The sequence below is a fragment of the Apostichopus japonicus genome, chromosome 8 (assembly GCF_037975245.1).
Source record: "Apostichopus japonicus isolate 1M-3 chromosome 8, ASM3797524v1, whole genome shotgun sequence".
Taxonomy (NCBI): Eukaryota; Metazoa; Echinodermata; class Holothuroidea; order Aspidochirotida; family Stichopodidae; genus Apostichopus; species Apostichopus japonicus.
Window position 1 is genome coordinate 23,126,696 of NC_092568.1, and position 21,440 is coordinate 23,148,135.

A 21,440-nucleotide genomic window follows, 5' to 3' on the forward strand; every position below is an offset into this window, starting at 1 on the left:
CCAAGGAATAGCCCAAATAAATAATGTCATGATGTTATTGTAATATCAATTGCTTTGTAGGCTAATTAAATCACAATGATTTAAATTGGAACACTGGGCCACTATTAAATCATTTTAATTCAATTAGCATGATATAGTGTGATGAAATTGTTGGCATATACCAATTAAAAAATTCAACAAGACAAGAGAAGAAAACAATCAATGGAAAAAAAAAATCTTGTTTAAATGAAATTAAATCTCAGTTAAATATAAGATAATCGCCAACCATGCACTTTCCTTATTTGTTTATCTTCATTGAAATAGATCACGCCAGAATTGTTTCAGGAATTTTTTTGACTTATGCTTCAGGAACAGTAATGACATTTGCCTGACATCGAGACACTCACTTCTAACACTTAATTTTCATTTCATTTAAATTTATGTGGTCATTACTTCAGAGCAATTTTTTGTTGTTGTTGAAAATTACAAGTTGTTGGAAAAGATGACATTTGTAATATTACCGATGCAGTGAAACAAATAGAAGTACCCAATGAAGATACCAGAAGTCTTCGCTGATATGGTTCTACTATATATAAGATTATTAAGTGTCGTTGTGGTGACAAGATGAAAAATAGAGCGAGGGTACACAATGTTCTTACTTTTATACAGGCGATACTGCTTGGGGAATACACATACGCAAATGGTGGTGAATGGTCTGTTGTAACTAAAACGTTTTGCTAGCTTTAACCAATGTCATCTGACAATTTGATTTCCGATTCTCACGTTTTGAACGACTTCGACTATGTGCTGGTATTTTCATTCTTTTCTTTATGGGGTGGGCAACATTTATCTCAACAAATGTTGTCTTCGCATATTTTGCTGTATACCTATACTATGGTTGTATTCCATATACTGTTATTGTGTGTGCGGTTTCTACTGAACAGCGGAGATTGATCACAGTGTTTACTATATACTTCAGTTGCTCGATAGAGTTGTGCAATACTGTACTTGAGTAGTATAGAGGGCCCCGGATTGCACCGGTGCAATCCCAATTTTGGATGTATCTTGATTGTCATAAGAGATGTACCCCCTAAGATGGCACCCGTGCAATCCCAACTTGTGATGTACCCCCGGAAAGATGTAGCCATTATGATGGCACCCGTACAATCCCAACTTGTGATGTACCCCCGGTAAGATGTAGCAACTTTGATCGCACACAGTACAATCCCAATGTGTTATCGACTGAGATTGCCTGTCACTGAGATGTATCCATCAATGATCACACACACAGTACAATCCCAATTTGTTATCAGTTGAGATTTAGTACAATCCCAATGTGTTATCAGTTGAGATTTTCTATCACTGAGATGTAGCCATCAATGATCACACCCGTGCAATCCTACTTTGTAACGGACCCAAATTCCCGATAACTGAGATGTAGCCACCAAAGGTCGCCCACAGTCCTGGGTCATTCCCGACCATGATTGGATTTACGATGATATCTATTGATATATGTATATATGTATTGATCGCCCACCAGTACGGTACCTATATGAGATCGCATGATAGTACCTTAAGCAGGTTTATTTGAAATCATATTCTTGATAGTTTTCAGCAATGAGACAGGGAAGAAATTCGTAAATCGAGAGGTAAATTAGTATAGGCCCACAGTTTCGGTATATTAATTGGTTTATTGTACCAGAGCGTCCATGACATGCGTGATGAGGATGACTCTCAACCCGGTATTCGGCGCCTTATTAAACGCTGCAATGATTATATGTCGGTTTCATGTAAATGGTTCACGTTTCTAGATATTAAGAACTACTTGGCCCCAGGGTGTAGTTACGCGCAATTTCTAGCTGCCTATAAGTGTAAAGAGGAAAAGGGTTTCTTTCCATACGATTGGGTGGATGATCTCGACAAATTATCTGAAACGTCGCTCCCACCCCACGAGGCTTTTTTCAATACTTTGAAGAATACAAATATCTCTATTGGAGAATATCAATACTGTCAACAGGTTTGGGTCGAAAATAACATGAAAACATTTCAGGATTTTGTAGTATGGTACAATAATAAGGATGTTGTCCCGTTCATAGAAGCCCTTGCAAAAATGTTCGCATTTTACCAGGACAAAGAAATTGACATGTTCAAACAGGGAATCTCCGTGCCGGGGTTAACCCTCAGGTATTTATTCAAGGGTGTTAAAGGGGATTTCTTTTGCTTATTTCCAAAACAACACCAAGATCTATATAGTTTATTTAAGAGCAATGTTGTTGGGGGGCCCTCGATTATATTCAATAGATATCAAGAAAAAAATAAAACTAAAATAAGAGGTGACTAATTATGTAAGAAAATTTTAGGTTTTGATGCTAACGCTCTCTATCTTTGGGCAATAATGCAAGACATGCCAACGGGATTCATACTAAGACGTAGAGCGGAAACCGGTTTTAAAGGGGAATTTACTCATTACATGCAACGAATGGCTGTGGGGTGGTTGGAGTGGGAGGGTAAGATGAGGGGGGTTCATATTAAACACAATCTTAACGGGAAGGAAGTGCGTTTGGGTAGACGACAACTTCCCGTTGATGGATTTAGCCACGATGGAGTGAAGCCAACAATTTTCTAGTTTCACGGTTGTTACTGGCATGGCCACCCGTGCGAGTTGAATAAGAATAAAACACATAATGAGGTTAGAGATATCCCGTTATCTGAATTGTATAACGAAACGAACGCCAAAAATCAATACTTAAAATCTTTAGGCTACAATTTCATTCAAAAATGGGAGTGTGAATGGAAACTAGAACAGAAAGAAACCCCTGAGATTAAATCATTTCTAGATGCACTATTCCCATACCCCTTAAAAGATAAATGGACAATTACGGAGGGTGAGATTATAACCTACATTAAAGCTGGCACAATATTCGGGGCCGTCGAGTGCGATATTACAGTACCTGATAGTCTAAAGTCACACTTTGCCGAAATGCCCCCCATTTTTAAGAATATAGAAGTAAGTATCGGGGATATCGGAGAGGAAATGGCTAACTTTGCTGAATCGAACGGTTTACTTAAACATCCACGCCGAACTCTAATTGGTAGCATGAGTGGTAAGAATATACTAATAGCTACCCCATTATTACGGTGGTATCTCGAGCACGGACTAGTTGTTACCAAAATACATCAAATTACACAGTTCATTCCAAAAGCTGTTTTCAAAGAGTTCGGTGAGGAAGTCAGCGATGCGAGGAGGGAGGGTGACAAAGACCCTTCTAAGAGTATTATCTCCGACACCAAAAAGTTAATGGGAAATTCGGCCTACGGAACAACCGTGACCAATAAAGAAAAACATCTGAATGTGAGCATTTGCGACGAAAATAATGTTTTTCAAAAAGTTAATGACCCATTCTTTAGACGGTTGACTCAACTCACATCAAATATTTATGAAGTTGAGCAATATGTACGTAAAGTCAAATTAGATTTACCGATACAAATAGGATACTTTGTATATCAGTATGCCAAATTAAGAATGTTACAGTTTTATTATGATTTTATGCTCAAATTCGTTGATGTTAGAGATTTTGAATATTGTGAGATGGACACCGATTCAGCATACTTAGCCATTTCCGGGGATTCGTTGGAGTCCGTTATTAAACCAGGAATGCGTTCCGAGTTTGAACGAGATAAATATAAATGGTTCCCTCGAACCGACACCCCCGAAAACAAGGCATATGACAAGCGTACTCCAGGGTTATTTAAGCTAGAGTGGGAGGGCGATGGGATTATTTCTCTTTCGAGTAAATGTTATTACTGTTTTGGATCTAGCAAAGATAAGGTTAGCTGCAAAGGTATCAATCGAAATACAGGTGATCTAACGAAAGAAAATTATTTACGCGTTTTGGATACAAAATCATCAATCCAAATGAAAAATAGGGGGTTCAGACTGTATGGTAATAAAATGCAAACATATGTTCAGCAAAAGACGGCCCTCTCCTATTTGTACATAAAACGCAAGGTACTCAAAGACGGCATATCGACCGAACCATTAGATGTATAAATGTGTCAAATGAACTACGTCAAAATTATACATATATTTGCAGCAGATCACCGAAGAATATGTCTCATTTTCTATTTATAATATTGTTATATTTGAGTGCGATATTTGAATATTTCGAATTTGTATATAAATAATTGTTTATGTTATCTGCATCTACAATTTGGTGGTTGGTGTACATAATCTGTTGCAATGCGAGACGTTAATAATTTCACACGATCATGATAAAAAATATATATATATAAAAACAAAAATGTTGTCTGTGTTTTCTCTACGATTCTTAATTACAAAGATCATGGTCCAAGGGTGATAGACTGAGGAAATAATATAATCGATAAATTTCATATTCGATTTTATATTTCAATATTTTAGATTGCTTTTCAATCTTCCGACTCAAAGGTGCGTTTGTATGGTATATTTTCATATGACATAAAACCAAAAGTGATATCTCCGTAAGGCACACTCTTAAATATGGATCCACGACTACAACACCCGTACACGTGTAATATAGTTGGACCAACTCAGTGTGGAAAAACATTCTTTCTAACTCAATTATTAATTCAAGCTAAGGAATTGATTCATGAACCACCGAATAAAATTTTATGGTTTTATGGTGAATATCAACCTCTTTACGAGAAACTCGTAGTTACGTTAGGTGACTCTATTCAATTTATGGAAGGCGTACCGCAATCCTTTGATGATTACCTCGATAAATCCAAACGAAATCTGATTATACTCGATGATTTAATGAGTGAAACTGCCAATGATAAGAAAATAAGCAATTTGTTTACAAAAGGGAGTCATCATAAGAACCTATCAGTGATTTTAGTCAGTCAAAACTTATTTAATCAAGGTAGAGAAAGTAGAACGATAAGTTTGAATCTCATATTGTTTAAAAATCCTAGAGATGCATCGCAAATTTCATACCTAGCACGTCAAATGTTTCCCGAGAACCCAAAATATTTACAAGAAGCTTACAAAGACGCAACGAGTAAACCCCATGGTTATCTCTTCATCGATCTCAAGAGTGGTACTTCGGAACAATTCCGTTTGAGAACTCAAATATTCCCTAGCGAAATTCAGTATGCGTACGTCAAAAAATAGTTAAAAAGAAGAGACGTAAAAGGCTCTGATCATTTTGTCATCATGCGTCGGTGGAAAAAGCACGGACCATATTTGCAAGTATTGGCAAAAGGTTCTCCAAAACAAAGACAGGGCCTCATCCACGGAGCTTCTAAAGACTTGATTAACTGTATTTGTGAGGGTGCCCTCAATACATTGAACGGAAACGTCCCTCTCAAGAGACACGAGAAGAAGCGACTATTAAAACATCGCAACCAATTGCGATCACTTTCAAAAAAGCGCGTTTCAGTAGCTTCTAAAAAGAAAATCTTGTTGCAGCGAGGTGGGTCATTACTAGCTGCATTATTACCACTTCTAATCGGCGTTCTCGGAAGTATCTTATTCAAGAAATGAGAATAAAATGGAACACACGAAGAAACTTGTTCTAGTTTCACCCGATTATCTTAATCGTATACAATCGACTCCAACGCCGGCACCGGAAAGATCTAAAATGCAGCTACTCGAAGAAAATCTATCCTCGGTGTTGACAGATAAAAACCTCGATGATACAGCTAAAATGAAACGGTACAGTGATTTATTACAACGTTACATGACATACGACGCAAAGGCTAACACACCACCAACAGTCCGCGTGATTCCCGAATAATCGGAGGCTTCCCCTGAGAGGAGTGCGCCAAACACTCTTGAACAAGATGTGCTAGAGAGTATCCCTAAAGGTTTAAAAAATAAAGCAGAACAACTAATGAAGAAGATTATGTCTAACGATAACATACTTAGCTGGAATAATAAAGGGGAGTTAGTTATTGACAATCGAACTATAAAAGGGTCGAATATGATTGATTTAATGAATGAAGTGTTGCGGAAGAGAAAATCTTTATCCCCAACTATCGGTATGGTTGATTTTTCTAAAGCTTTAGCCGAACTTAATATCCCCCACGAACTCATTGGTAACCCAGGTCGTTGGCGGGAAATTACTCAATGGATGAGTAAAGATGATCAACATACACTCCGTCGAAGACAGCCCTCACCCCCTGAACACCCAGAAGCTATCAACGATGAGAATGCGTTATACAGTTCGGCGTACCATTTACCCTAGTAGTAGTAGTAGTAAGTTGAGTCTCGTCTATCCGACATGCTCAGTGATTAACCTCCGCCACGTATCACGATCTTGCGCAAGGTTTATTGCTTCTTCGAAATTGTTAATATTAATGTCCTTGAATTGCGATTTTATTTTTCCAAGCAATGTAGTCACGGGCCTTCCAACTGGTTTAGCAGTATGTCTCAGTGCTTCTCTTAAAGCAACCTTTGCTGGAGCGTCCTCTTGGAGTCTTGCTACATGACCGAAAAATCTCAATCTTCTATGTGCGACTATCGATGACCAAGGTGTTTGGTTGGTTTCGTTGTAGAGCTCATCATTTGATAACCAATTATTATTGGTCCATCTAATGTTGAGAATATTTCGAAGTAGTCTCCTTTGAAAAGTGTCAATTTTGCGATCAAGATCCTTCGTTGTGCCCCACAGTTCGCAATTGTACAAAAAAATACTCTTTAATAAAGTCTCAAAGATCCTAAGCTTAATTTTCCGGCTTATGTTTTTGCTTTTAAAAATGCTTGACAGTGTGTTGAAAGCACCGTTGGTTATACCAATTCTTCTGTTAATGTCTTCTTCGGTCCCCAGCAAGCTTCCAACATATTTACATTTCTTCCAACTGTCATTTCCTTTTCTTTTGATTGTAAATTTCTCAGTTTTTGTGCAATTGATTTTCAGATTTCTTACTGCCAGTTTGTCAGAGACTCGTTTTTCGATGTCTTGCAGTATATGCTGACCAGTTGATGCCCAAGAGATATCATCAGCGTATTGTTGGTCTACTGTGAAAAAAAGAATTAGTGGTGGTAGTGCTGTAATCATGATCAACTAACTGCGATGGCAGGATAACTGCATCGATATCATTATCATCTGATTTCATAGAGTTGGCTAGATAAGTTATAAAAAATAGTGCACTTGCACTATCTCCTTGTGGTGAACCAATGTTAGTGTTAAAAGGAAGTCCTAGTTTGCCCTCTAGTTTGACGGTGTAAGAGACGTTATCGATTAGTAGTGATATCAGGTGAAGTTCGTCGTTGTCAAGAACCTGTTCTAGGTCAGTTAGCAAGGATCCTCTTTGAATTGTGTCGAACGCCTTGCTCATATCTAGCATCAATAGATTTACAGTGTAACCTATGGATGTTATAGCTTTTTCTGCTAGCACTTTAAAAGCAAAGACAAGTTCAGCTGTGCAACGTCCTGAAGTGTAGGCAGTTTGGGTAATGGGGAGGATATGCTCATCAATTGACGGACGAATCCTCCTGTTGATAATAAAATTAATGGTCTTAAGTTTTCTGGTGGACCTTTAGTCTTTCCCGGTTTTTGGATAGGAGTTAGGATTCCTTGTTTAATTTCAATTGGGAAATCTCCTGATTCGGCTATACTATTTAAGATATTTGCTATGTGTTTGTGTGTGCATGGGGCATATTTGAGATGTTCGGCTGTGACCTTGTCACAACCTGGGGTTTTATTATTTTTTAAGGATGAGACTGCTTGTTTAATTTCATCTTCATCAAAGGGCGTGTTTAGTTTCTCTGGAAACACGTTTGGTTTGGGATCTGGAATATTGCAGTTAAAAGTCTTTTCGAAATGTTTGCTGATTTCTTTAATTTTGGCGTCGGTATCTCCTATATGTTTATCGCCAATTTTAATTGTAATAGGGTCTCTCTTACTCTTTTGTTGTACTACTCTTATTGCTTTAAAGAAACGATGGGAGTCATCCTTACAATTTTCAATTTCGGAAATTTCGTCGATTAATTTCGTCAATTAATACCATTTACCCTATAAAAGGCAAAAATCCTCTCCTCTGAAAAATCGAAAAAAAAAGAAACAATGGGAAAGGTATTAAAGGAAATGAAACATTACCCCCTTTTTAGTTTTGTTTGAACCTTCATCATGGGTTGTTGGCCAGGGAGTGGGATATCATTGACATTATCGCTACACAAAGTGTTCTGTCCGTCGGCGTGTTGTGGGAGCTCGCGGTTCGCGTCATCGATGCGACAGATGGAGGAGTATCTAGAAAATCTATATTACGATCCTTCTCATCCCGCTGCTTTCGGTGGTGTTGGTGCAATTCAGCAAGCCGCGAAGAATGATGGTCGGAAAATCAGGGCGTCAGATATCAAAGAATGGTTGAGTAGCCGAGATACATACACTTTACACAAGCCCTCCCGAAAAAAATTCAGACGTAATCGAGTTATCGTATCCGGAATAGACAGTCAATGGCAGGCAGATTTAGTCGACGTTTCCTCCTTCGCAAAGCATAATAAAGGTTCCAGATATATTCTAACCTGTATAGATATCTTCTCGAAATTTGCATGGGCTAGACCACTGCAAACTAAAACGGGGAAAAGCATCGCCCATGCTTTCCGATCAATATTTGACGAGCAGCATCGCAAACCCGTCACATTACAAACGGATAAGGGAAGTGAATTCACAAACCAGCACTTTCAAAGATTTCTTCGTGCTAATAAAGTTCGTTTTTTTACAACCAACAACGAGACCAAAGCTTCGATAGTAGAACGATTCAATCGCACTCTGAAAACAAAAATGTGGAGATACTTTACCGCAAACGGTACACGTGCTTTTGTTAATGTATTGGACAAGTTCCTCGAAGGTTACAATGGACGCATTCATCGTAGTATAGGTATTGCTCCACTAGATGTAAATCGTAACAATCAGGAAAAAGTTTGGCAAAAATTATACGGGCTGAACGAAGATATATCGAAACAAAGCTTCAGATTCAATGTTGAGGACCCAGTTCGCATCAGTATGACAACGCAGCCTTTCCGTAAAAGTTACTTACCTCAGTGGACGGAAGAAGTGTTCACCGTATCGGAAAGAATTCCACGTAACCCCCCAGTATATAGAATCAAGGATTATGACGGAGAACCCATCAAAGGTACTTTTTATGAACACGAATTGCAAAAGGTGTTGAAAAAAGATCATATATATCGCATCGAAAAAATAATAAGACGTCGCACTAGAAAGGGTGTGAAGGAATTTTTTGTAAAGTGGCAAGGGTACCCTTCTAAGTTCAATAGTTGGGTAAAAGATGTCTACAAATTTGAGAATATTTAAAGGTAATGATTTTGTTTGAACTGATCATTTTGCTACGAAGTTAATGAGGGTAACATGGCTTCTTTTTATGTAACGTTACCGAGCAACAGCTCACCGACTGTGTACCCAAACAATAACATGACGAATTACCGCGTGAAACTTCCACAACCGATTTCTTTAGAAGGACAATGGGAAGTGGGATTAGCAGAAATGATATATCCGCATCAATGGTATAACATCGATAAATTCATCAAATATTCTTACACTGTTAATGGCCACCAGTGGTGGAGCAAAACAATCGACCCGGGTTTTTATGAGGACACAGCATCACTAGTTGCAGCATTGGCAACTAATTACCCCGGAAAAATTCGATATATCTATAACGGCAAAACTAGGAGATTACGCATTGAACTCGATGAGAACTGTCAAGTGAGATTTCGAGGAAGACTTGCGGAAATCCTAGGGTTCAAAACGACGACTACGGTTTCGGAGAGCCTCACGATAGACAACCCCCTAGATATGAAACACATTCATAATTTGTATGTTTATTGTGATATTGTAGAACCTCACGCCGTGGGTCATTCAAAAGTAGCCCTGCTCCGCGTAATCAATGTCACTGGCAAATTTGGAGATGATGTAAGTTCGATTTTCAGTAATATTTACTATCATCCTATCAAACAGAAATATATCGATACTATAGAACTCGATATAAGGGATAACACAGGTCGAAATATACCATTCGTACGAGGTAATGTCATTGTGACTACGTAGAGCACCTCAATTTATTTGAAAAATTAAATTTCATCATGCCTAGATCGCAATTTTACAGTAGTCCACGTGACTACGAACACTATTATCTTAATCAGGTGGGCAATGGTTTACCAGTCTTTCACGGCGCAAGAGCTCAAAGAGGACATGGCCTTGGTAACATACTGGGCGGTTTATTTCGATCAGCGGTACCCCTTCTTAAAAGGGGGGCTACAGCGTTAGGAAAAGAAGCATTGCGCACAGGTGTTGAAATTGCTGGTGATGTGCTGGACGGAAGATCGGTGAGACAATCTGCGAGGACCAGAGGTATCGCAGCCGGAAAGAGAGTAGCTAAAAAAAACCGTCTCCCGTGTGAGTGGTTCATTAGCAGTTAAAAAGCGCAAGCGGTCGTCATCATCAGTCAGAAACAAACAAACCAAGGTAGCGAAGAGGTCTCGAGATATTTTTGATTAGACACAAAGCACTATGTCGCTGCTACATGATCATTCCTGTGAGTGTACGAAGTCAGAATTGGACTTGTTTGCCCTACCTCCCACGCAGACAAGTATCGAGAAGGGGCAATGGATAGAGTATCACCCAATTGCAAATATTACAGATAATGGACCGCTCGAATTTAACATATCAGGGTCGGGAGAGGAGTATATCGATTTGGCACAAACGCAGCTGTACGTCAAGGCTAAAATAACTCAAGCAAATGGTGATGATCTTGCGAATACATCATCAGTTGGCCCAGTCAATCTGTTTATACAATCTTTATTTAGTCAAGTTGACGTGTCACTAAACGAGCGGTTAATCTCAACATCCACCCCGACATATCCTTATCGGGCAATGATCGAAACTTTATTGAGCTATGGATCAGAGGCGAAACAAAGTTATTTGACTTCGGGTCTATTCTATAAAGATACCGCGGGGAGGATGGATGAACCAAGCCCATTAGCAACCGATGACGTCGTGAACTTCGGATTGAAAAAACGACACTCTTTCATTAATGAGAGTAAGACGGTTGATATGCTCGGATGTATCCACAGCGATATCTTCTTTCAAGAAAAATATTTATTAAATGGCGTTACTATGAAACTAAAACTGATTAGGAGCAAAGATGAATTTTGTCTGATGTCTGGGGATGCCGACGAGAAATATAAAGTCATTATCATAGATGCGTCTTTGTTTGTTCGGAAAGTGAAGTTGAAGCCCGCTGTCTCTCTTGGACACGAACGTGCCCTTGAGAAATCTACCGCTAAATATCCCGTAAGACGGGTTGTAACCAAAATGTTATCGGTCCCAGTCGGGAATATGTCGTTTGTGCAAGATCACATTTTCTTAGGACAGTTACCTAAGAGAGTGATTGTCGGTTGCGTCCGTAACACGGCGTTCAATGGCTCGTATCAGCAAAACCCCTTCAATTTGAACCACTTTGGAGCAAACTTCTTAGCCGTTTACTTGGATGGCGAACAAATCCCACATAAACCACTGAAACCAAACTTTGGAGCAGCTTCTGATGGGACCTATATCAGAGCATACCACACCCTGTTTTCAGGGACAGATAAAGCCAATCACGACGAAGGAAACGCAATCAGTCGAGAAGAATACTCCAAAGGTTACACACTGTACGTATTCGACCTAACTCCAGACTTGTCCTCCGGAGGACATTTTAATCTCGTAAAGCAAGGTAACCTTCGTATGGAATTACAGTTTAACAAACCTTTGACAACCACGATAAATGTTATTGTTTACGCGGAGCTTGATAATATCATAGAGATAGACCGAGCGCGTAATGTTTTGTTCGATTACAGTAGTTAAGATTCCAAGCGATGGATTCTAATCAAATCGCACACGCTTTGCGTATTGATACATTTTCCAACCCTTATTTCCAAGGAGTTTTCCCTTCCGACCACTTGAACGATTTTGAACCAAACCTCCCATGTGCAATAGTGGTTAATACAGATCCGAGTTATCTGCCAGGAGCTCATTGGGTTGCTATTTTCATTTCAAAGGATAACCATGGCGAATATTTTGATTCATACGGGCTACCACCTTTAACGCCGGAAATACAAACGTTTTTAGATCGAAACTGTTACAACCAACGTTTTAATGATAAAAGTCTACAGGGTTTATATTCTACGGTATGTGGACAATACGTTATTTTCTATTTGTTACACAAAAGCAGAGGTCTGAGTATGGAGAATATTACCTCGTGGTTTACCCCACGATCTGAAATCAACGATACGATGGTGTATGGATTCATTGATCGACATTTTCCGTGTATAGAATATCCAATGCATAGGACTTCAAAAGGCTGTCAGACGGCGACCTCTGGACTCAAATGACATTTAACTAACTTGATATTAATTTTTACGGTGATGGTTTTAACAATCTTAGCAGTTGGTATTCGGGATACGTATGAATCGTGATAATATATAGTAATAAAATGAAAACAAAAATGTAATATATTTTTTCTTCTTCTTCTTTATATTTAAAGTGTTATTTTGTCAATTCAAATTGGTAATGTCAATTAAACCCAAACACCATACTTTGATATAACTTATTACAATGTATACGATATTTCTATAGAATTATAATCAACTTGACCCAACCACCTCGCAACAAAGTCCGTTTGCAGTTTATCTCGGACAATTTCTTCCAGCTTGGACTTCTCCATTGCATCGCACGCCAGTTGTGGTGTACACCCCCACTGTTTGCGAATATTTTCAACCGTCGTCTTCAACGTGTTGACATCGATGGTATTGTTCAGGTATTCTCGCGCAGCTCCAACGACCCATTCGTCTTGTATTAGGTGATGAAAATCTTTGAAGTAGGCGTCATTGAGATTTTCGATATATCCGTAATTTAGGCAGGCATGGTCCAGTTGTGAGGGATAATTTTCTAAACAACCTTCACAATTTTCCTTCAGCCAACCATTGACAATAGCATCGAGCATTGCGGCGAAAATAAATTCTACAACATTTTTCATCGTATCAATTTGTGTATGACCATCCTTTTTCTTTGGTCGCTTCAAAGTCTCTACGGCAGATTTTATGAGTTCCATCTGTTTGTATAATCTTATCCATTCATCTTCCCTGAGAGTAATTCCTTTCTTTCCGGGTAGGAGTTGCTTTTGCTTATCACCGCCGTGACTGTAATATTCTCTAATGTTAACGTATATGGAGACCCTCGGAAACATTTAATTACAACCCGCCGCTTACCTCCGATGGAGAAACATATCTCAGATTCATCCATAGGGCGTTGTTCGGGTTTTCCAAAAGCATTGCGAATCTTAACGTCCTTCAGTTTTCTTATCGAATCATGAATGAGATCTTTTTGTTCGTATAATTGTCTCCATTCCTCTGTACGTAAATTAATCCCTTTCTTTCCCGACAAAAGTTTATTTTTAGTCCCGTCGCAGTGGTATTCCCGTATATTGATATATGGAACCCCTTTGAATAGTTTAACCACAACGTGTCGCTTACCGACTAATGGAAACCGGTTCTCAAATTCAATAATTGGCCGTTGGTCTGGTTTCCCCAATCTTCGGCTATCGTCTTGTAGGGTAGGCTCGGGTGGTTTATTCTCCGGTGAATATTGCGTTGTTGGAGCTTCCGTGTCTTCAAAAGACTCTCCGAGTATGGTAGATTCTTCGACGATGGGTATGTCCCACTTTGATTCCTTCGTCTGTATATTGAAAAAGTATGGTCGGTTTTCCTTCAAGCTGAAATGAGAACGCCAGCCGACACTGTATGCTTCATCCGATAACTTTGGTAAGATCTGACTGTCGTCCATAACGATATGTATAACTATACACCGGGTTAATACAGTTGATGGAATGATTAAGTTGATTTGTAGTCTTGATATTTTTATAGGCGATAACTACCCTCATAATCAACATGTCCGGACACGTTTAAAGTCGGAATATTTCTAAACACTTGAATGAAGATGCTGGCCCACCCCCCTTTCAATATAAGAGCAATTACGTTTGTATATAATTACGTAACTAGTCCCGCAACTTCGTATGTTCCCTTCACGGTCCAATTAGCCGTATGTTTCAAGCCAATGTCCTTGAGAAAAATATGGGTCATTAGCCTAGTCAAATAAAATATATACTATCAAATTTCTCTAGCCCAACTATCCCAATCGCAATGTCCTATATGATTCGGTACAAGAACCGGAAACCATGATCGATAATTAGTGGCATCCAAACGACTCCTATGTACTTCCACTTCGATAGCGTAATATAGACATATTACTATATGTGTCGGTGAATTATCTCGCTGAACTGTCTCGTATAAAGCATCCATGTTATCAGTATGAGGTCCCGCTAAAAGCCAGGGCCATGAAGCTTCTTGTTTCACCATCTCAGCAACGCATATTGCTTTCTGCACAATATAATCGCTTTTACCAATATCTTGATATATCCCCAATCGATGGCGCACTAGACTCAAATAGATTCTTTTCATCGTTTTACTTCTTGAAAATCCCCGTTGATTGACCGTCAACGTTGTATCATTATCCATTGCATAAAAATTAAAATAGGTTCGTAACCAACAATAAACATATCCGATGACTTTTATCGACCACAACAACATATTTGTTTAGTATGTTAGGTTTGTGTGTGTGTGCAAACTACGGCGACCTCAAAACATTCTCTTTATATCAACACGACTGAATTACAAATGTATCTATCTATCTACCTATCTATAAATATATATCACATTGCCAAGCAATGCATATCCCATAACATGAAAGACGATCCTTCTTACTCAGTACTTATGGCGAACATTGATGGCTACATCTCAGTGATAGAAAATCTCAACTGATAACACATTGGGATTGTACTAAATCTCAACTGATAACAAATTGGGATTGTACTGTGTGTGTGATCATTGATGGATACATCTCAGTGACAGGCAATCTCAGTCGATAACACATTGGGATTGTACTGTTTGCGATCATATAGTTGCTACATCTTACCGGGGGTACATCACAAGTTGGGATTGTACGGGTGCCATCATAATGGCTACATCTTTCCGGGGGTACATCACAAGTTGGGATTGCACGGGTGCCATCTTAGGGGGTACATCTATTATGGCAATCAAGATACATCCAAAATTGGGATTGCACCGGTGCAATCCGGGGCCCTCTATACTACTTACTTGCTTCCTGTTCATGGCTCATTCAAACACCTGTGACTTATAAAGGAGGATACTGGAATACGGGTGGAAATTCTCAGTCCTTAATTTTGTTTGCCCAATTACTCACTAAGTAATGAATATACGAGCATGGGAAACTGGACATAGTAGTATTTACTGACAAAGTAGTGAGTAAACTGCAGAAACTGCCCTGCTATAGGGGGAAAAATACATTTTTGAGACGTCAAACTCTGAAACAAACTTGTCTAAAATGAAAGGAATGTTTGCAATCTAACATATCATTAATTAAAATTTGAAACAACTGACGGAGCGCAAGATAATTTCTCTCATCATTACAAAGAAAGGACCAATTTTTTTCTTGTGTGTGTGAATGATAGATGTCAAAATAATTCATAATTCTATTCTATATTTTTTCGTAGTTGCTGAAGAACGTTCCTCTTTTCAACACCCTGGTCAGACCGGACTCTCTCAGGCAACCATACTCATCAACAGCATCGCAAAGAGCTTGTATGACAAGCTTTGTTGTCGGTTGAACACGCTCAAAAACGGGTATCAAGCTGTGCACATCGATCCCACCATGTAAGACAAATCGCCACCTGTAATTTAATTAAATTCAAGGATAATGAAATGTTTAAAATTGTTAATACAGCATGGTTTACAATCATGCAATTTGGAAAAATTAAATGATATGCAGTTATATCTTTGACATTAAATTGTGTGTATATGCATGTGTGTAACCCAGAGAATTGCAACAATGTTATTCAGCAGTGCATATTGTACATGGATATATTTGATGTCCTGCTTGGTACACTTTTGATTACCTGTGATGAATATGAATGATCCGAATTTATTTTGTAAAGGTTAGCAGAGCTAAAACACTGGAATGAAAAGCATATTACATCATCAGTGCTAATTAGTTAAGTATTCCCATACCAGGTACATAACCTGTCTATATATTGCATATATGATACCTTTATGGTTTTGCATCTATCAATTAAAGGAAAGTACAGGTGAAACGGTGCTACAGGAATGTCCTGCCAGTAGTCTTTGAATTACTGTCACACTTGGTACTTAGGTAAAACATGGTGAGAAGATGATATCTTTTTCTTTAAGTGCCAAGCACTGAAAACCTTTAGTCATTTTATTTCATTGATGGAGGTCAAATGGAGTTTTTATGGAAAGGATGGTTCTACTTCACTCCATTGATAATGGCAAGGAATCACCTAACAATGTGTTACTTTCTATTTCTTTAGGTGACATACAAGTGAATATTGCACATTTTCTTTTTCTTTTTGTCTTTTTTATTGTAATGACTTACAATGGTGCTTAATTTGCATTTAGTTGGGACCAGCAAGTTGGGAGCTATATGCCAGCACTTTGGACTAGATGTGACACCTATTGGCACACATATTACAGAATTGTTACATTTATTTCTTCAAACATTTAACTAATCAAGTAGATCTTTTAAGGGTTTGTTGTAACTGTGCATTATTTGCCATAATAACTTAAACATTACAATGGTCAAAGAACAGATAAATGAAGATAATTAACCTTGTCATGTTGCTGATTGCATATATGTATTCCATTATCCACATTTAATGTTATATGCAAAGAGAACGTACTGTATAGTCCAATAATGAGTTGAATTTATGCACAAAAGGATGCTGACTCATCAAGCTATAAGCCTCATGTGAATACATGTGGGAAAGGTGTGCTGCGAGAATCCTTTATATACCACCCTACTTTCAAAATAAACCAACCTTATAAGCTTGTGATAGCCATCGATATGACATAGTGCTTTTGGCCCTGCTACAATGTATTCCCTCCTTTTTCACTGCAGTTTGCTTCCGCATTTCAACACCGGGAAAGAAGATTAAAATGGAATATAATAATGCCGGCCACCGTGACAATCCAACGGATATCCCACATGAGTACTAGTTTTGTTATTGCATTATACTATCAAAAAACATAACTTATATGACACATGCATTTGGTCAGTGTATTATTCATCCAGCAGCAGGCCCATCAATAGAGCGAGGTGAGCTGGGCATTAAGTGCCAAGTGACCAATGCACACACACAAAAGCGGTCCATTTCAGGGACACAAGACAAAAATGATTTTCTTCTGTTCTACTCTGCTAAGTCACATGGCTTAAAAGAGCAATCCCTTTTACTAAATACTGCTCTTTTACTCAATTACATTCTTTCTATTACATTTATGATTCACTTTTTTTGTGATATTAAAGCACGATATAAAATAATTTGTTTCTTCTGGCCTTTTTTATAATTTGGTTGCACGATTTTTTTCATTGTTTGAGGGGCCTATGGGAGTGGTGTGATGGTGGGGTCACCGTGGCTTCATCGAGCCTTTAGTGTAATAATCTCACCTGTTATATAAACATATAGATATTGGTGTTTAGAAACCAGTTTCATGATAAAATCAATTCAAAACAAACCTTCAGGGTCTACTCTTCTGCTTTCTAATGTAGTTAGATAATCGAGCATCATAGCTACATAAAAGGTTTACACCGCCTTTCCTTCCACTTCATCCAGGTCCTATTGAACAACGTCTCATCTAACTATAGCGAAAGAATTATCCCTTCAAAACCCTTGGAGGATATTGCGAAAACATAGGTCAATAATCCAGAAGTTGTGCTAGCAATGAAATTATGTGTACTTTGACTTTTGAGAACAAATTTTGACCATTCTTGATTACAATTGACACAAATTAGGAACGGTAATTTGAACACCTATACCTCAGAACAGACTACGTATTACCTGCATCTTTTACTTTTTAATTTTACTTTATCAGTAAAATTCTAAAATATCAACAAAGTTGTTGGTAATTGTTGTTGTTAATATTTTCATTTGCTTTCCACTTCACGCTCTCCACCTTGGCTTTAACTACCGTGTTACAGAAAAAAAATATTATATACATATTCATGTTTTAATGATAACTGATGTATTAAATTATGCCTGAGTTTCCGCCCTATCAAATATCGCGAAGGGGTTATCCCTTTCAATTCCTTTAAGAATGTTCTTAACTATTTTTAACTATATTTATTTCCTTTCAGTTTCCTTTTTGTTCATATGTGTAATGAATGACACGTTAACTTAGTCTATTGAAATATTAGAATCAGTATTTGAAAACAGCCCAAGTTTCGTTTCACTGTTGATTAAATGGTCCGAACCACCATACTGATACAATTACACCATGGCATAAAAACAATGGTCAGTCTACTGTACGTGGTAAGACAAACATCCACCAAAGTAGTAATGACGAAGGTCTAATACACTTACTTTGTTATTCAAATGAGGCTATTGTGTTAAGGAATTAATATTTTATTAATTGTTTAATTAGCATATTAACTTCTTAAATTAATTTCTTATATGAATTTGGATTTTTTTTAAGTGGTGAGGGGATACGTTCAAAGAATCATGAACCCCAAACATGACATGCCGAAGCCTTAACCTTTCACCACAATAAGTTTCTATGTTCGTTTTTACGAGGTCACATAGTGTGGAGCTTGCACGCGATAGACATGCCTGCTAAGTCTTTCCCCAACGCAGAAGGCAAAGTTGAACTTCAATAGCTTCATAAAGGTTGTCGCTGAACTGAGTTTCCGCCCCTATCAAATATCGCGAAGGGGTTATCCCTTTCAATTCCTTGAAGAATGTTCTTAACTATTTTTAACTATATTTATTTCCTTTCAGTTTCCTTTTTGTTCATATGTGTAATGAATGACACGTTAACTTAGTCTATTGAAATATTAGAATCAGTATTTGAAAACAGCCCAAGTTTCGTTTCACTGAGGTCAACATAGGCGTAGGAGGCGGGGGGGGGGGGCTGCAGCCCCCCCCCAACCAATTATTTTAGTGAAAATTCGGGCAATATGCTGAGAATTTTTCGGGCACCTATACTGGAAGAATAATAATTTGCAGTGTGTTTTTCTTTTCTTTTTTTGGTGAAAATTCGGCAATATGCTGAGAACGTTTCGGGCATCTACTGAAAGAATAATAATTTGCAATGTGTTTTTCAATTGTTGGGGTGAAAATTCGGGCAATATGCTGAGAATTTTTCGGGCACCTACCAGTGGCCGAGCGTCCATACAGTCAGAAGGGGCGGATGCCCCCCTGACGGACTCAAATGGACTACTGGCGCCCTTTTCAGCTTTTTACCACCTTCTACTTATTCGCGATTGTTGACTTTTTTATTGCGCTCTCAAATACCTACCTATTAACATAAATTTTGTTGGTGCAATTTTCTGACAAATGGCGATGACACCTATTTATTCTTCGTTTATCTGCAAATAAGCTAGGCCTGGAAAGGGTCATTTCCGGCGATCTAGGGAGTATCTTTATTCAAAAATTTTCTATACGCTCCGCGCCAACCTGTGGTGGCGCTCCGCTTAGATAGTGTCGAAAGCGGCCCTACAGACCATTCTCTCCCCCCTGACCAACACCCCTGGCTCCGACACTGGCACCTACTGAAAAGAAGAAGAATTTGCAATGTGTTTCTCAATAGTTAAACTTATATTATTATCATTATTGTTGTAACGACTTCCCAATAATTACAACCAATATGGAAGGGTAATAACACGAAAAATGATTTTATGTTATTGGCATGTGATGTAACAAGCGATGAATGCCTGTATGATATGCACATTAACATTTGGTTATATTTTTCGGGCATGTCGTTACAGCCCCCCCCCCCCCCCTCCAAATCAAATGAGGCTCCTACGCCTATGGAGGTCAATGGCTGTAGGAGATTTCTTTTGCTTTGACGGTTGTGTTAGGTAAAAGGACTAAGATAGTCGATGAATATGAATGATGGAGGTCAAGTACTGGAAGAGGGTTTCTTGTCTTCCCTTTTGGTATTTGGTGTAAGGATTAAGAGTCGACAAATATTGATGAGAATACTGAAAGACAGTTTTGGCTTGCCTTTTCGTCTTCAGTTTTAGGATATATAATCGATAAATATCTTTAAGAATACTGGAAGACAGAGTTAAATTGTTTTTTTTTCCTCCTATGTTGTCTCGGATGATAAGTCTGTAAAAGAACATAAAGAGATATGTGATTGAAGAAAAGATTATTTAAAGACATTCTCAGCTAGAATTTTTTTAGAGGGCGGGCCAATTTCATAGGTTTCGCTCGTACACCGTTACTCCACTTTCTGACTTGGTCACGTGATACGGTATATGTAATATACTGCTACAGTACAGTGTATATCCTGCATGTAAATGTACGTAATGTATTGCACCGTTTCATGCAGTGTTAGCATAACACACGTAACGGGTGTATTGTGGTCGCTGCGCTGTTTAGGTGGAAGGCACAGGTTGCTTTATTGTGGGTCCCGATGCCAAAAGCAGTGAGCGAAAAAAGGGACAGAGAATTGCAGGCATGAAAAGTGTAGTTGGGCTGGTGCTACGTGGACTGGGTCTCCAAAACGATCTACTGGAACAGATTTACTGGCAGATCATACGAGAAGGTATAGGCAGCAAATTATGCTAACGACTAACGTTATATATGGGTATGACTAATTACCATACCGGACCCAATCGGACCATATCGAATTGAACCATACCGGACCATATCGGACCCAACCGGAAGCAAAATAAATGACCATCAGACACCACACCGGAGTCATTTTTATTATATTTTATCATTAAAATGCTGGTTATGTGTCAACATCAATCTCAAAATCGGAATTTGGGATGAATGTTGACAACAAACCTGGGTTCCGCTGGCCATTTTACCCAAATGGGGCCGGTGTAACAGGAATCCAAGTCCCCCATGAATCTACGTCCGCCTTCCTTTGTCCTGACGCATCAGGCCACGGTGTCCCTTTGTGCTGGATTATGTGAGAGGTTATGTAGTTAGCCCCAACCATAATCCTTCACAATGGTAGCTATTGTACTCCGGACCTACGTTCCTAGGACCTGGATTCCTATTACACCGGTATGGTAAAATCATTTGAAAACGTTATAACTACAGATAGATGGCAGCACTGTGATATCTTCATTTCCGATCTTTCATTCTCTAATTCCCCGAATGAGGACACATTTTAAACTCCGGTGGTGTGGTGTCCTGGCTGTGATGGTTCCGGTATGGTAAAATCATTTGAAAACGTTTGTGTATAAGCTACAGACAGCGCAGCAAATAAATAAATTACAACACTAGAAAATTTAATAACTATGGAATTTTAATAACAAATACAAAATAACAACGAGTATATAATAGGATGACCTCTGGAATTGATATAAAGAAATTCCTAT

General features: G+C 38.5%; 2 protein-coding genes and 1 long non-coding RNA gene across 3 annotated transcripts; 2 read left to right on the forward strand and 1 right to left on the reverse strand.

Annotated features, from left to right (window-relative positions):
- Positions 1-1,712: 1,712 nt before the first annotated feature.
- On the forward strand, positions 1,713-4,835 carry LOC139972025 (uncharacterized). Its single transcript, XM_071978886.1, has one exon. It carries the CDS (start codon positions 2,960-2,962, stop codon positions 4,028-4,030), a length of 1,071 nt encoding a protein of 356 aa, XP_071834987.1. The 5' UTR covers positions 1,713-2,959; the 3' UTR covers positions 4,031-4,835.
- A 5,652-nt stretch (positions 4,836-10,487) lies between these two features.
- Positions 10,488-11,822, forward strand: LOC139970534 (uncharacterized protein F54H12.2-like). Its single transcript, XM_071976313.1, has one exon. The coding sequence runs from the start codon at positions 10,488-10,490 to the stop codon at positions 11,820-11,822; it is 1,335 nt and encodes a 444-aa protein (XP_071832414.1).
- Positions 11,823-15,556: 3,734 nt separating this feature from the next.
- LOC139971140 (uncharacterized) lies at positions 15,557-17,056 on the reverse strand. Its single transcript, XR_011794320.1, has 2 exons — positions 16,927-17,056; positions 15,557-15,762 (listed from the first exon to the last, which is right to left on the reverse strand). It is a non-coding gene; the product is annotated as an uncharacterized lncRNA (long non-coding RNA).
- Between the last annotated feature and the right edge of the window lie 4,384 nt (positions 17,057-21,440).